Below are 16,394 nucleotides of genomic sequence, written 5' to 3' on the forward strand. Positions count from 1 at the left end.
TTTCTAAGTCCATTTTTTAAAGAAGGGAAGGAAGGCCAACCTTATAACCAGAGGAAAAACTATTTTTAATTAGCATTCTCTGCTGAGAATGCTAATTATATATATTTATAATTATATATATTTATATGTATAGTATATTTATGTATTTATATTATATAGTATATATTATATAGTATATTTATATACTATAAATATTCCACTATAAAGGATATCTTGGTTCAGATTGGAAAACTTTTAAAGTCAACATTCTCATTACCTGTCTAATGGGCTTGATACCATATTACTGAGCTGAGCACCTTCCAGTTCTTAATAAATATTAAATAACTCTTACCCTTATAGAGTTAAGCAATATAAACAGGGTTAGCATTACAAAAATAAAGCAGAGACTTGTTCATATTGGAATGACCAGTATGCAAAGGAGTCATCTCATAAATCCTGGGATAATTCTAATGCCATTTTCTATATCAGAGACTTCTCAGCATGAGCCAGTGGTGACCCCTCACCCCCCTTCCACTGCTGGCCTCTTCTCCTTCATTTTCCCCACTTGTGGGGACTGCAAGACACAGGGCTATCCCAGCCGCATCGCCCAAAGCCTCCATTTGTCGCAAAAGGAGCTACAGAATTGAGTAGTGTTAGAATACACTTCTCCGCCCCCAACCCCTCACCCCCAAACCCCAGGTTTGATCCTATAGCCCTGATTAGTCAAGGAGACCACCAACTCCTACTGTCTGTAAGAGATCCTGCTTTGGGAGAAGCCCTAGACTGGGACCCAGTGTGTGTGTTAGAACTTTCAAGAACAAATATGACATCACTATTTTTGGAGACATTTAATCAAGTAGCATCTCTTTTTATATATATATATATATATTTTTTTTTTTAGTGGCTTACCCACACATAAAGTTAACTCATCTTTTAAAATTGCTTTTATTTCAAAATTGGGCAAAAATTGTGACTCTGCTATGGACAGAGGAATCAAACATTTCTTCTTGCCTTGGGAGAGAATTCCAGAGAACCACAGCTTCCGTATGCTTTCAGAATTTGTACAGGTTAAAACTAAGGTAGGCTTAGTGTAAAGATAACATACACACCCCAAAACCAGGGCTTTAATACCCATTTACTGTACTAAAAACATTTTTGATTCTTTTTGCCTCAGGCAGTCTCTCACAATGGCTTGGAGACTGACACACTTTGACACCTTTCAAGACTTAACACTAATTCTCTAAGCAGACCTGACCTTTTGTCAATCAAAATTGAAACTAAAGGAAATGTATCAGGGCAACCTGTTTACTTCAGGGCTATCATAGTGTAGGTCTATCACTGGCAGTGCAGTATGAACTGTACTCACACTTGTTGAGTCTTGTTTCTATGCGAAAGTGTTTACCTTACAGTTAGGTGACTGTTGCTATATTTTAGGGAGATCAGCCAGAAAAAAAATCTGTCATTTTTTGGGTAAGCAATTTATAGGCTTTTCCTTTATGGTTACCTTAAATCTTGGAACTGATTATGTAATCATACAGAATTGACTTCTGAGACTTTGAGAACTGATTTGTGATCTGCATTAACCGTAGCAAAGGACTTTCTGCTTATTTGGGCCTGCCAATTAACGTTTCTTCTGCTTAATTTTATTATTGGATCCTGATTTTTTTTCCTTTGCCTTAATTGCTTTACCTAATTTTCCCTTATACTATATCTATATACATACTATAAAATATTTTTTGTCAGCCACCATAAATCTTTTCCATAAGAAAAAGTTTAAACAAATAATAGTGAAATGAATTGTCCAGATTGGTAGTGCTCTGTTCTTTATAATAACTCATTTTTCATATTGCTCTTTCTTTTCTAATACTATGCTGATTTTCTCCAAATAAGATATTGGAGTCTCTTGAATTGGTTTTATTTAGAAGAGGACTTTGCCCTGTGGCCTAGTTTTTACTTTCTTTTCCCTTTTATTTTACTTTTGTGTGCTGTTCTCTCTCCATTCTCCAGCCAGTCACCCCCAACCTGGCACCTGCCCCCAGGCGACACTCGGCAGTTCTACTTAACAATACCTGGTCCACAGGGAATCTAACCTACAGCACAGCCTGCACTAAGAAGCCCCAGGTAGAGCCCCATGTCCCCAGGATATGGTAAATTATATGACTATCCACTCTGGTTTGTTTCAGGGAAGCTGACATGTCTATATGGAAAACATTGCAGAGAGTGGTTTGCTGAAAAGAAAGAATCACAGTGAGCCTCTCCCAAGGAGCACTTAGGTCCATATCATTAATCTTTGTAACACTCCTATGGAAGAGGCAGGGGGCAAATTCTCTCATGCTAGTGTTTTGTAGACAAGTGGATGGGGCAGGCCTGGGATTATGCATGGTCTGAGAGGGAGTAAGGGTCTGAGGAGGGAAATCCCAACACCCTTGAGGTCCCTACCCCATGCAGCCTCACTACTGCCAGCTCCCATGCAGGCTGCAGCCTGAGCAAATGCAGGTTTTGTCTTTCATAGGACTGTTTAACTTTCCAGGGACTGTATTCTTAGATGGCCATCCATACCGCCTTCTGGAGCTCAACACTAAAGGCTGTGTGGTCAGTAGCTGCCAAAGGGTTGAAATTCCAAGCCTTCAGGCAAAGGTTTGATTTCAAGAAGTTTCAGCTCTCACTCGCCTCTTGCAGAAATGCTCTGAGCACCCCCTCGGGCTTTTTCCCCAGGCAAATGTAGGCTATTTGTTAGGTCTGCACACCTTCTCTGACCCTTCATTCTCTAAGGCAGGCGTCCTCAAACTACGGCCCTCGGGCCACATGCAGGTGTTTTTGCCCATTTTTTTTTTTTTTACTTCAAAATAAGATATGTGCAGTGTGCATAGGAATTTGTTCATAGTTTTTTTTTAAACTATAGTCTGGCCCTCCGACGGTCTGAGGGACAGTGAACTGGCCCCCTGTTTAAAGAGTTTGAGGACCCCTGGTCTAAGGCACTCAGCATAGAGGGCCGAAAATAAAAACGTGGCAAAACTGGCTCTGACGGCAATCTTCTGCCACACCGCTGTGTATAATAGACATGTTTTGCGTTTGTCATTATGCAGCTGTTTGTCAAAACAAAAAAGCTGTTTGTCTACACCTGTGGCTTAGTAAGCATTTAATGAAGCTGATAACTAATCTCCTACACCATGCTCGATTATTTGTAGAACTACCATCCACAATGCAAAAGTGGAAAAAATGAGTAAAGATGAGGGGAAAAGATAGCAAATTATCAAAATAGAGTATCCAGTAAGAAATCAAAAATAGAACCTCCTGTAGAATGGCCTTTTCCTTCCAAGATAGACATCAAACATGTTTGTGGCACAATCTAAAATGATACAATTTTCATAAGATCTAGGATGGGTTTATTTTTCATGTGCTTAGTTAGGTCTCTCCTTAGGAACAGTTGTGAGATATAGACTCTTATTTATCTAGAAAGTGAAAAGCTAGAAAGCTAAAACAAAGATCTGTGCAATACAATTTATGTTACAAGTAATCCTAATGATTACTGAGCACTCAATATATGCCTGGCATTGTGCAAAATGTTTTATATGCATTACTTTATTTAATACTCATAAAAATTTATGAGGGATATTCCCCCATTTTACGGATGAGAAAACAGTGTTAGAAAGGTTAAGTAACTTGCCAAAGGTCACTCACCTAGGAAACCACACCGCCTGAGTTTGAATCTAGGTTTTTTTCTGACCCCATGGTGCTCATTCTCCAGTTTTGCAAGATTCTGAAATGCCCTCTGAATTATCACATACAAATTAACTTTTGTGTTAACTAGCAGTGTCATATTTTATATCAAGTGTGTGGTTTTCCATCTCTTAAGATTTGTAGGAAAAAACTGACCTCACCAGACTAAGAAATCAGACACTTAGGTTGAAGAGATATTGTGAAAATCAAATAAAATCATGAGAGTGGAAAAATCTTTGAAAAATGCATTGCATTCTACAGAGGAATGAGGATGTCATTACTGTTAAAAATGTCAATGTGAATGTGATAAGTATAATACTTCTCAGGTGATTAGAATATTTTTGTAAATCAAAACGCCTGCTTACCTATCTAATTTGCACTCTGGTAAGTGTGAACAAGCTACCGTTCACCTCTTAGAGTTGAGGCATATAAAATCCCTTGCTTTTCAACTTATTTCTGGGCCACATCACTTGCTTGGCTCTGTAGTTCATGGCTCTGTCACGAGTTTCTCTTTTATAAGCTCAGAAAACTCCTGAAGTGCAACAAAGTGTTAAGATGCTGACTTTTACGAATTACTATTAGGATCACCACCAAGTGAGCTGATTTACCATCTTCTCTTCCCCTCACCCAACCCCGTTTTCACGTTGCCCGTAAACACGACTTCATAAACAAGCAGGTAGCACAGCCGGGGACCCTGGGAGTCTCACTGATTAGTGAGACGTTCCCAGCTCTGAAGTCGTGCGTGGCGTGGAAACTCTGAATGCAGCTCGGGCAAGGGACTTTAAGACTTCCAGAAAGACCCAACCGGAGTTCCTTACTTGTTCAGAGCTTGAATTATGAAGAAAATAGCGGCATAGTTTATGGATAAATGAAACGACAGAGGACTTTCTCATCAGGGTTTCTTAATGAAGACTGCACCTTATAAACAGTACTATTTCAGGTCTGAAATAAGGCAATTTGGGAGACCCGTGGTGGCCTTTCAACTCCTCCTTCCTCCCGTACTCTGCTAAGAGAAGACAGTTGGAAACAGCAGTAGGTCCTTAAGGGGGAAAGGCAAACATTGGCCTGACCCTGGGCCTAAGAAATCAACTGACAACAGGAAGGAAGCTTATTAACCCCTCTCCTCCTCCTCCTCCTCCCCCCCTTTCCCGGGTGAGGATGGGCTCCTCCTCCTCCTCCTGGTCGTGCGGACCCTGGAGCAAAATGCAAACAACTGCCTGCTTTCGCCACCCTGCACGTCTCTCCCAGAGGAGGAAGAGGGAAGGGGAGAGGGCACGGCCCCAAGCCCAGTCGAGCAAGTCTGTCAATCGGGCGTGAACGTCCCGACGAGACGACCAGGGCCCTCGCGCCGGCCCAACCCCGCAAGCACGCGGCTTACCTGGCCGAGTTGGCATCCGGCACCCCAACCGCTGGGCTGACCCCCTGCGCCCCTGCGCCTCGTGCAGGTGGTGCAAACACCCCTGCTCTCCGGCGCCCCCTGCCGGGGAGAGGGAAGGCGGCGGCCGCGAGGAGCAGGGCGCGGGGCCGGGACGGAGCTCGGGCGCGGGGAAGAAGCCGGGAGCTTCCCCGATGGTGCCGCCGCCTCCTCCGAGCCGGGGAGGAGCAGCCAGGGGGCAGCTGGGCAGGAGCCTGGGTCCGCTGCTGCTGCTCCTGGCGCTGGGACACACGTGGACCTACCGAGAGCTCGAGAACGGCGACAGGTAAGCGCTGCCAGCCCCAGCGGAGGGCGAGCTCCTGCTCGGTGCGCGCCCGGCTCGTGGGGTGCGGGCGGTCCCCCGAACACCCACTCCCGCGGCGATCCGCACGGCCTCGCTCCTCGGCCACGGGCGGGGCGCTCAGCTGTCCTGGGCGACACTGAACTCTGCAGCCGGGTACCAGCCTCCGCGCCCGCAGCCGGAGCTGCCGCCGTCCGTGGTCGGGGCTCTGGAATCCCCTCCGCCCCGCGTTGCTGCCTCCCTCCCGTGCCCACCAGCGGGCGTGGCTCGTGAGCCCCGCTTCCTTAGCTTCTCCTTTCTCCTGGGGCTAGGCTCGCTCCTTTGCGACCCTCGGCTGGCGCGTCCCTGTTCCCGGAGTCAGCTCCGCGGACGCGCTCGGGGACCAGCGCCTGCCCCGCGCTCCTGGCGCGCCAGAGGTCCCCCGGCGCACACGCCGCCCTCCGCTCCCCGCTGACAGTCACTCGTTTCCTCTGCTACTTTTCTGTAGAGAAATCTGTTCGGAAAACAAGATCGTGACTACTAAATACCCGTGTCTGAAGGCTTCAGGCGAGCTCACCACGTGCTACAGGTAAGCCTAGGGGACTCTGCGAGTGGCGGCCGCTGCGCGCCCCGGCTGCATGGGGACGCGCTGTGGCCAACGAGGGGTGTGGAGTCGCGCTCGGAGACCAGGGGCCGCGGGTAGCTGGGACGTGCGCTCCTCGGTGCTGGTTGGTTATGGGCCAGAGCCACACCGGGCGGCTGCGTTTGCATCTAGACCGTGTGCCTCGCATCCCCAGACTGAGCCCGCTCCCTGAGAGGCTGGCGTGGTGGAGGTTAGAAGGGAAGAGGTTGCAAGGTTTTGAAAGAGTGGAATGGATTTTGCGTGTAAACAGCGGGGCATAGCAAAGACGAATGGCTGCTTTTACATTTGCGTTTTGTTTTGAAAATACAAAGTCAACAATAAGGAAATACTTGGCACTTGGCTGTCTTTTTGACCTTCTGTTGGGACAGAATGGATGGCTGTCACGGCCTCTGGACGGAAAGGGGGGGAGATTGCGGGTAGTTGTGGTTGTGTCAAGTGAAAACATCAAGATCGTTGGGACACAGGAAAAAGAACAGTCTGACTCTGAAAATGTGGGCCACAGATCCACCTGGGTGTGTGAGTCACTAGGGCGCTTGTTAAAACTAAGCGTGGGAAGCGGACAGGGCTAGGGAAGCTGTAGTTTCAAAAATGCTCCCCAGGTGGTTCTTGTCCCCAACAGGAGAGAACCACTGTTCCCCGCTTGCGGCCTTTGGAGGTGAGGGGTGACTTCGCTTTTCACTGTGAGTTCTGGGCTTCTGTCCCCATGCTTTCACTGGTTGGAAGAGGCACACACCCACAAACATTTATTGGGTGTCTGCTTTTTAAAGGTAATCTGGTCACGTGCCCACACCAGACTGTCTCTGAGGCTCATGAGGTCCGTTTGGGGTGCCAGGAGGTAACATAGCAATCCCCAGAAATGAACTTAAAAGGAAGTTTTACTCTTCATAATGTTGTAGCCTGTGAATTGGTCATAATGTTGCAAGAAAGTTCATTTCACAGAAGCAAAGATTCAGATACAAGTGGTTCCAGGGCTTTCAAAGGCACCATCAGTTACGTTGTGTACTCAGACTTTTAAATCTTTTGTGGGCGATGGAATGACAACCATCACTTAAGTGAATCAACAGTCATTCCTCAGGCTTGGGACGGGCTGCCATCTCTAGGGGGATGAACGCTGAGCAATTTGTGACAGAGGAGAAAGAAGCGTGTTCAATCGGCAGGTGAAGATTTTAAGAGGTTAACTGGGTGAGCAGGCAAGGTCACCCGGCTGGTAAAATGACTTGGTGGTGCTGGCAGCAGGACTGCCTGCCTGGTTCCAGCCCTGTGTATCTCCCCATGACACAGTATTTCTTAGGACACGTTGTTTTTCTATCACTACGGTATTAAGCTTCTAATTTAACATGGAAAGTGTCCCTGAGATGGTTTGCTCATATGTTCAGTCCCTGAAGGTCAGAATTGACATAAATCAGTGACAGTTAAAGAACGCATGTCAGGTTTTCAGAAACCATCAGTGCCTGATTATTCTGTTATGGTTATTACTATCATCTTTTTCAGACTTTTTAAAGCAGCGTGGTGTTTTTTACACTCAACAAGAGACATGAGCAGTGGCTTGGCAATTTTATTTTATTTTTTTACTAACAGCTACCCAAAGAAACAGCTATGAAATCTAGCAAAAAGGAAATTTTAAGGAAAAGAATAAAGAGCTTTGTTTAAGGTATGGGACAAGATGTCTTCAGCTAAGAAGTGATGTTGATTCTTGTGTAATATGAAAAGTTTTTTGTTTTCATGTTTATGAAAGTCGAGTTTCATGTGTACTCTAGTGGCCTTATCCTATTTCTACAACTTACTGCTCTTTTTAAGACAAAGTCAGTTGGTAGTTTCTGCTTCTTTCGCTTTTGAACCCCAACAATGGAGGAATGCCACGTGTTCCTTAGTTTGTGAGTTGACTGTCCTAGCCTTGTAGACTCTGCTGCTCCAGGTGTGGTCTGGAAACCTGCCGCACGGCAGCATCTGGGCGCTTGTTGGAATCTCGGGCCTCTCCCTAGACCTCCTGAATCAGAACCTGCATTTTAATGAGATGTGCATTAAATTTTAAAGCACTGCTATAGAAACCAGTGTCCTCACCCCCAGGAACACGTGTGAGCCCATTTAGACAGATCCTTAGATGAGCAGTTAGCTCGTCTACCACATTAACCTAAAATGAGGCAAAGGACCAGTCTTCCAGGAAACCAGATTCTTCAAGGGTTACTTTTTTTGTTCAGCATATTATGGGGGTACAAATGTTAAGGTTACATATATTGCCCTTGTCCCTCCATCCCCCCTCAAGTCAGAGCTTCAAGCGTGTCCATCCCCCAGTTGGTGCACATCGTACTCATTATGTTTGTATATACCCCCTACCTGCCCGACACCCGATAAATGGTATTCCTATATGTCCACTTAGGTGTTGATCAGTTAATACCAATTTGCTGGTGAGTACATGTTGGTGCTGGTTTTTCCATTCTTGAGATACTTCACATAGTAGAATGGGTTCCAGCTGTAGCCAGGAATATACAAGAGGTGCTATATCACCATTGTTTCTTAAAGCTGAATAGTACTCCATGGTATACATATACCACATTTTATTAATCCACTAATGTTTTGAGGGGCACTTGGGTTGTTTCCACAACTTTGCAATTGTGAATTGTGCTGCTATAAACATTCAAGTGCAAGTTTCTTCTCATAGAGTGACTTTTGTTCTTTTGGGTAGATGCCCAGTAATGGGATTGCTGGATCAAATGGTAGATCCACTGGTATCACTTTAAGGTATCTCCATATTGCTTTCCACAGAGGTTGAACTAGTTTGCAGTCCCACCAGCAGTGTAGGAGTGTTCCCATCTTTCCACATCCACTCCAACATTTTTTATTTTGGGATTCATTAATCAAGGCCATTCTCACTGGAGATAAGTGATATCTCATTGTGGTTTTGATTTGCATTTCCCTGATGATTAGAGATGTTGAGCATTTTTTCATATGTTTGTTGGCCATTATTCTGTCTTTTGGAAAGTTTCTGTTCATGTCCTTTGCCCACTTTTTGATAGGGTTGTTTGATTTTTTCCTTGCTGAGTTTTACTTTTAATTAAGCTGTCAGTCATGTAGCATGTTCTGAGTAAATGCCTACTCTTTACCCAGGGGTCTTTTGGTAAATGGTTTTTAACACAAGTGAAAGAACTTCAGAAGCCGCTTCTGAACTTGACATGTTTAAGTAACTTTTTTTTTAAAGCCACTAATATGGAGGATAGATTTAATACAAAAATGAACATGGTAGACACAATAAATCTGATCTGCCATTATACCCAATGGTATATGGAGACCTAAGGGATTTGGAGAAGAAAAGATGGGTTCAGAATATCTTTTTTTTTTTTTTTTTTTTTGAGACAGAGTCTCGCTTTATTGCCCTGGCTAGAGTGAGTGCTGTGGCATCAGCCTAGCTCACAGCAACCTCAATCTCCTGGGCTCAAGCAATCCTCCTGCCTTAGCCTCCCAAGTAGCTGGGACTACAGGCACGCGCCACCATGCCCGGCTATTTTTTTCTATATATATTAGTTGGCCAATTAATTTCTTTCTATTTATAGTAGAGAAGGGGTCTTGCTCTTGCTCAGGTTGGTTTCGAACTCCTAACCTCGAGCAATCCGCCCGCCTTGGCCTCCCAGAGTTCTAGGATTACAGGCGTGAGCCACCGTGCCCGGCCCAGAATATCTTTTGTCCTGGAACTACCTCCTTGCCTCAATTCTGTCTTGCTGAGGACTTTGTGTTCAGCACTGTCCTACCAACTTCACATGCATCATTTCTAATCCAATGATTGACTCTGTAGCATTTGTGTTATGTCGGCTTTACAGAGGAGAGAACTAAAGCTCAGAGGGATTAAATAACATGCCCAGGGCCACAAACTAATATGTGGGAGAGTCAAGATTCAAATTCAGGTTTGTCTGACTTTAAAGCCTGGGCCCTTTCATTATCCCACAGGTGCTCTCAACTAGGGCTGAATGTTCTAGATCCTGGGATGTAAGTGAGGAAGAAGACTATAAATCCAGATGGCTATAAATTTCAAAGACAGTTTCATAGGAAACACCAACATCCACAGCCATAGTGGTCTTTTTGAATTACCATTGCCCTTAAGGTCTTAGACAATTGACTTTATATGTATATAAGATCTTAGACAACTAACTTCATACATGTATAGCTTTCCTTCCTTGCAGGATTTTATCTTAGTCAGTGTCCCCGTAGATTCTCTATCTCCAATGTGTATTATACCAAGTACCCAAAGTTTAATCAATAATGTTTGAGTGAATGCTAGTGACAGCTTAATAAATGTAAAGAGTACATACTTGCTTAGCATTATAATCTAACATATGGCATATTCTTACCAGTAGTTAAGGTATCAGAGTTGGGGTGTGATTTGTCTGAACTGAATTTATTACAGCCAAACTAAGCATATAAAATCAAGTGTAAAAAGTTAATATGACATTACCCTCTTATGGCTATCAAATTTTTTCCCACAAGTTGACTCCCCCCCCCCCCCCCGTCTTTCTCAAACCATGTAGTTTGAACCAAAAGGTTTATTTACTTTCCGTTTATTGGGTTATAACAACAAAATGCCATCTTAAAAGGCTTTCGTTAAATAAGAAACGAGGAACAGGCTTGTATATAAGAAACATCACTAAAATCTAGTTTGAGGCTATTGAATAAACATCCTAATTAACCTTTTTGATTCCCTAATTGAGTTATCGAACATTTGTTATGAGCTTAGAATAGTCCTAGAAAATGTTTACATATAAAGCAACAAGGTATAGTCCCTGGTCTTGCAGACTTGATCTTAGATAAGGCCCTTGAAACTGTGACCAGTGCACAGTGGTGTATGATTGAGTTCAAAGTCATGTAGTTCATATGTTATCGGGGATAGGGAGGATAGAAATGGCTGTTTTGAGCAAAAGAAGACTTTGTTCTTCAAGGTGGCTCTTTAACATAGAGCATGTTAGGTGTTTTTCTAAACTTTGTTAGCCGTGACTTTTGGCTTTGAGATTCATGGACCTCTAAAGTGGAGGCTGCGTGGTACCAGTGCCCCCCCAGTCTTGCCGGTACTCCCACATCCGTCCAGTCAGTGGCATCTCGGTAGGCGGTGCTCTTGCTTGGGGTGGCTCACATTCCATAGGAGATAGTGACTTGGGAGATGTAAGAATTCCCACTCTTCTTTGAGATAATGCAACAGTGTTGCCAAGTCCTCTGAGAATGTGGAAATGAATGTGATTTCTGCAACTGTGTTTACTTGAAGTTTGTAGAGCAAGGTCCTCTTAATTGGCGCAGCACGGTAAGACTGATAACACTGGGCTCTAGCTAAGGATACATTGAGGAAAGGATGCAGAATGCACTGCTCTGGTAAGTCACCGAGTTCCCACAGAGGGCTCTGCTGTCAAAACACATACAATAAAACTCCCAGCTCTGCTGCTTAGTAGTTTTATGACCTTGAAAAGTTTCCTAATCTGTGCTTCAGTTCTCTCCTTTGCAAAATGAGCATCATATTAGTGCTGAAATTACAGGGAGGCTGTGAGGATTAAGTGAATTAATGTATGTAGAGTGCTTTGAAAAGCTTGAGACACAGGAAATGCTGGATAAATGCTCATTGTCATTGTCTGCTGAGTCTGGCATGTTGAACGTATGTAGTAGGTGCTTAATGGAAATTTGACTCTTGTGAGTTTTATTGACCTTTATAATATTTTTAAAAGTGTGAATTCAGACCACAGTGAGATGTCACTTGTTCCTAGTTGCTTTTCCATATGAAAGATAGCCCAGAAATCTAGTAGGATAGTATTAAATGTAGGATAGCCTAGAAATTTTCTTTGGGAAAATTACAAAATATCTTTGCTTCCATGACTATTCATGACCATATGAGCAGGTGGAACCTGCTAACAGGTGTAACCTGTTAGAACATGAAGTTACCTGATTTTTACGGAGCATCAGAGAGGTTTGCTCCTTGCTCAGGGCCATGAAAGGAAGGGTCTTATTGGCAGAAAGACTAGATCCTCAGCCCAGTTCTGGTTTCTCTCTCTGCTGCCTCCCTGTCCCAGGGCCAACATAACTGAGGATGGGCACTAAGGGCAGCTCTGAATAATTGTTGGCTCATTCAGGGCATGTGGTTCCCCTTTCAGAAAGCACTGTTGTCTTTGCAACAACCATCCATGTCCCACCACTAAGGAGGAAAGAGTATGAAAGTTGTAAAGAACAGGGCAGGGGTGGGTGGAGGTGTTTTTTTTTTTTCCTTCTCCCAGAACTGCCTAAGTCACACATGCTGTGAAGGCAGGCAGGCTTCTCCCTTATGGGAGGCTGTCTCCAACATGGATTTCTGACGCTCTGGGAGCACAGACCATCTGTCCTCTCCTTCATGACTGTGTCCTGTGAGGCTAGCTCCATGCCTGGACAGAGTGATGGTTCCATACATATCTGAGTAAGTGAATATGTTAATCTTAAAGGTAAATAATGATGAGATTTGACTTAAATCTTCTAGGTCTTCTGGAACTTTTGTTGCTGTCCAAATGAGCTTCCTTTAAAAGCTGGGATGGAAAGGTTCTCTTAGAAACCAGAGATTAACTGTACCTCTCAGGTGCTGCCGTTACTGCCATTGGTTCCCAGCTAGACCTGCTTGGCTTTAATTGCTAATGTGTCACAGGTGCTGGGTTCTGGCAGCTAGAGCTAACTCTGTGAACTTGCCATTTTAAGTAACACCTGAAGAGGACCTGCGGGTTCCTGCCCATGTGTTAATTGTGCCAAAGACGCTGGCTTTGAAGTGGAGGATCAGTTTTAAGGGGGATTCCCCCTCCCTCCCACAAGAACAGGTGTTAGAGGAAGGAGGGGAGGTGGAGAGTGTTGGCCGAGGCAAGGTTCTGTGTCACTTCTCGCTCACTCTCAGAGAAACAATACAGAGCGATTGGAAACAACTAACAATTGAACCCACTAGCCACAAAAGGCTGCACTTTCACCATTGCGTCCTTTGAGATCTGATCCAGTTGCTACTCAGTTGTTGGTGCTTCCTGACTTCCTATGGTTAACTTCATCTTTTGTAAGTGAAGCTGGGGTGGGTGTACCCGGAATGCTCTGTTCCTTTATTCTTGGTATTCTATCTTCTCTGGAGAAGGTTTGCATTTCAATCAGCAGTTTCCATGTCAGTGCTGTTCAGCTTCCCAAAACCTGCTACCCTCCTGCTCAGCGGGACCCAGGCCGCTTTTGTGAGTTTAGGGGGTCTGCTCGCATTCAGAGCGTTGCCAGTATCTGGAGAACAAAGATCTCATTCTGTTTTAGATTATTGCTTTTATTTGGGTGATGAAAAAGTAAATAGCTATAACATCTGCAGTTCAGCTTCTGCCAAGCTAGGCCCTTTTTTCCATGAAGCCGTTTACTAACTTTAAAGTCTTACAAACAACTCTCATTCATTCATTCAGTCGAATACTGGCGTGCTCCTCTGCCCAGCTCAGCTCTAGGCACTACAAGTGTATCTGAATAAAACAGACAAACCTCCTCTCCTCTGACAACAACAACACAAAAACCTCTGTCCTCATGGAATTTGTGGATTTTAATTGAATTTGTTTTCCAGTGGTGGAACTTTGAACTAAGGACGTCCTTTGGGACATTTTTAAGATAGTTATGTTTGGTGTAAATCTGATTAATGTCACATCTTTGGGAGCTACGATCTTAATTTCCTGTAGCCCAGCTGTATCCTTTCAGCAAAAGAAACCCCACAGCTCCAAGCAGGGACACACAAACACAGGGATGGTGGTAACTGAAGTTTTTTCTGCAGAGGAGCTAGCAAGAACTTAGCTCCTGCCACGGGTTTCTTCTGATGTGTTGCAATGTGAGAGCATTGTGAAGAAGAGGTAAGTTCCCTTGCCGTGTGACACTGAGGTGGATGGCAGCATCAGAATCGCCCCACTAGGGACAAATGCCCCCAGCCCAGGTCACCTCAGCCTAGGCCAGCCTCACGTTTTCTGACAGTGACTTTAAGTAGAGTGTTTTAAGAAGGTGTACCCCTCTGACATTTCCTCGACTTTCCTCTGGACACATTATAGATCTGTTGTGTATGCTCATACATGTATCTGAACCTTTTTGGACCATTTCTATTTCCATCCTGAAACACCTGTAGAAGGTGAGGTGGTGGTTATGGCTACACATTTAATCCCCATTGAGCCAAGAGTGGCTTCCTCTTTCCAGCTTCGGTGTCTGATCCATGCATGTCAAGAGCAGATGTGAGCTTGGGTTGAATATGTACGTTGCTGCCTTATTCACTGTGGTAGAACATGCACTAGATTCTGATTTCAGAAACTTGGGCCACATCTGTTTTCAGCCCTCTCCTCTTAACCACTCTCTGTGGGAGATTCTGTGCTTCATCTGGGGAAAAGGTTGCTGTCCTCACTCCTCTGGGAGTGACAGGGGCAGATGTCAGCCCTGCCGGCTGCTCCTTGGGGGGCTGTGTCTGCAGAGAACCTGTAGGATACAGGAGGGCCTTTGCCAGGCTGATCTGGCTCTGGGAGGTTGGCATGGAGCAGAGATGGACAAACTAGGGCCTATGGCTCGTTTTGGTACTACTGGTAGCCTAACAATGGTTTTTACGTCTTTAAAAGGTTGTATGAAAGAGAAAAACCATACAACAGAGTCCTTATTTGGCCCCCAAAGCTTCAGATACTCTCTGGCCCCTTTAGAGAAAAAACTTGACTCTTACAGGTTCACCTTAATACAAAGATTAGGAGTGGGGTTTTTTTCCATCTACATACTCCCTTTATCCACATGTCTCAGTCCTCAAGGAGGTGACTTTGGGGGCAGTCATTTACTCAGCTTCATCTTTGGATCATACACCTGTGTATTGCCTCATTTATTTTATTGTATTTGAATTTCTTGGCCAAGCACCTTTAGTTGTGACTTGGTTTCCTGATCTCCAGGAATCATAATTTTTGTTGAGCGGGGACTTCTTTCAAGTCATTATCCCCAAGTGATCTAAATGAGTATAACTCGTCAGTGTCTAAGAAGCTGACTTAATTGCAAGTAGCTGAGCACTAACTTCTGCCTTTGTGCCTGTTTCCAAGACAAGCCTTCCTCTGCCAGTTCAGTAATCCTCAAATTGCTCTGGCCGGCTTTCTACTTCCTTCTTTATTGACTTACGTATTAATTTTCATAGGCTTTGACCTATGAAAGGTACCTCTCCATATGCTTTGACATGTTTTGAATTTGTGTAGTGGAAAACTTTCCAAAATCAAATGATAGTGTTTCTAGAGAATATGCATGTAGAAAAACAACCATTTTCAGTGAAGAGTGCTCCAAATCAGATCTTTAACTTTATATTTTTGTCCTATAGCTAAAAAAGGATGTCCTATAGATAAAAAAGGATAACTGTACAGTTAACTGTACAGTTACACTATGCAAGATAATGGTAACTAAACTTTTGAACTTTGAACTGTTTTGTCCCATAAAGCTCATGGAGACCCCTAAATTATAACGTGGAACAGTGAGTGTGGAGGAGAGAGTAGCAGAGACCAAATAACTCTTCAAAAGAGATTCTGAGGGGAGAAGCAAAGTCTGATGATGGTATTTTGGCAAAGAAGGGGAAAGTAGGAAATTGTTGGAATTCATCACTTGATGTGATGGGAAGATGAAGGAGTGCTGTGAAATGAGGAGACATACGGGCACAGAGCTTGCTCAGGAGCAGAAAGGACCCCATGGTGATGAAGTTGTGTGTTGGGGGAAGAGATGTTTATATTCAAGTCATGTGTCAGCTTCTGACCTTGGTAACATATTTTTTACTTATTTTTAATAGAGGTTAAGATCAAGGCAAACTAAGAAAGGTTGATAGATTTTACAAATACAAGTTTTGTAGCTTGCATGTTTCTAGCTCTATTTTTTTTTTTTTTTCAGAAGTTGGAGGCTATCTGAAATCACAGAGATCACATTGTGGCTTTTACTCCAGTTGTTACCTCTCTTTGCTTTGCTTTTGTTTAGGATTGCTCTAGGTAACGTGTCCATGTTTCCTTTTGGAATTTTCCTACAGAGAAGTGGTTCACCATTTTTGTGGTGAAAAATTGCATGGCAGAGCAGAAGTTGCCTTCCTAGGAACCCATCAAGACCACAGATTGTTAAGCCAACTGCAGGTTGTGTGAGAGCTAGACCGCAGTGCCCTTTGGAGGCAAGGTCATCTTAAAACAAAGATGCACAGAGTTTAGTCCTGATAGAATCTGAATGAACAATTAGAACTTATGTTATATGAATGGGCTTTTATCTGAGAAAATTTGAAGGATTTTTTTTTTTTTTTTGAGACAGTCTCACTTTGTTGCCCAGGCTAGAGTGAGTCCCGTGGCATCAGCCTAGCTCACAGCAACCTCAGACTCCTGGGCTTGCGCAATCCTTCT

General features: G+C 44.0%; 1 protein-coding gene across 1 annotated transcript in view; it reads left to right on the plus strand.

Annotated features, from left to right (window-relative positions):
* Positions 1-5,116: 5,116 nt before the first annotated feature.
* Positions 5,117-16,394, plus strand: part of CCBE1 (collagen and calcium binding EGF domains 1) — a 199,877-nt gene continuing 188,599 nt past the window's right edge. Inside the window, exons 1-2 of the mRNA XM_012745521.3 lie at positions 5,117-5,399; positions 5,902-5,982. Coding sequence (XP_012600975.2) covers positions 5,269-5,399; positions 5,902-5,982 — 212 coding nt within the window. The 5' untranslated portion in view covers positions 5,117-5,268. The remainder of the gene's footprint in view (positions 5,400-5,901; positions 5,983-16,394) is intronic.

Source organism: Microcebus murinus, chromosome 17, assembly GCF_040939455.1.
Source record: "Microcebus murinus isolate Inina chromosome 17, M.murinus_Inina_mat1.0, whole genome shotgun sequence".
In the NCBI taxonomy this organism is placed as follows: Eukaryota; Metazoa; Chordata; class Mammalia; order Primates; family Cheirogaleidae; genus Microcebus; species Microcebus murinus.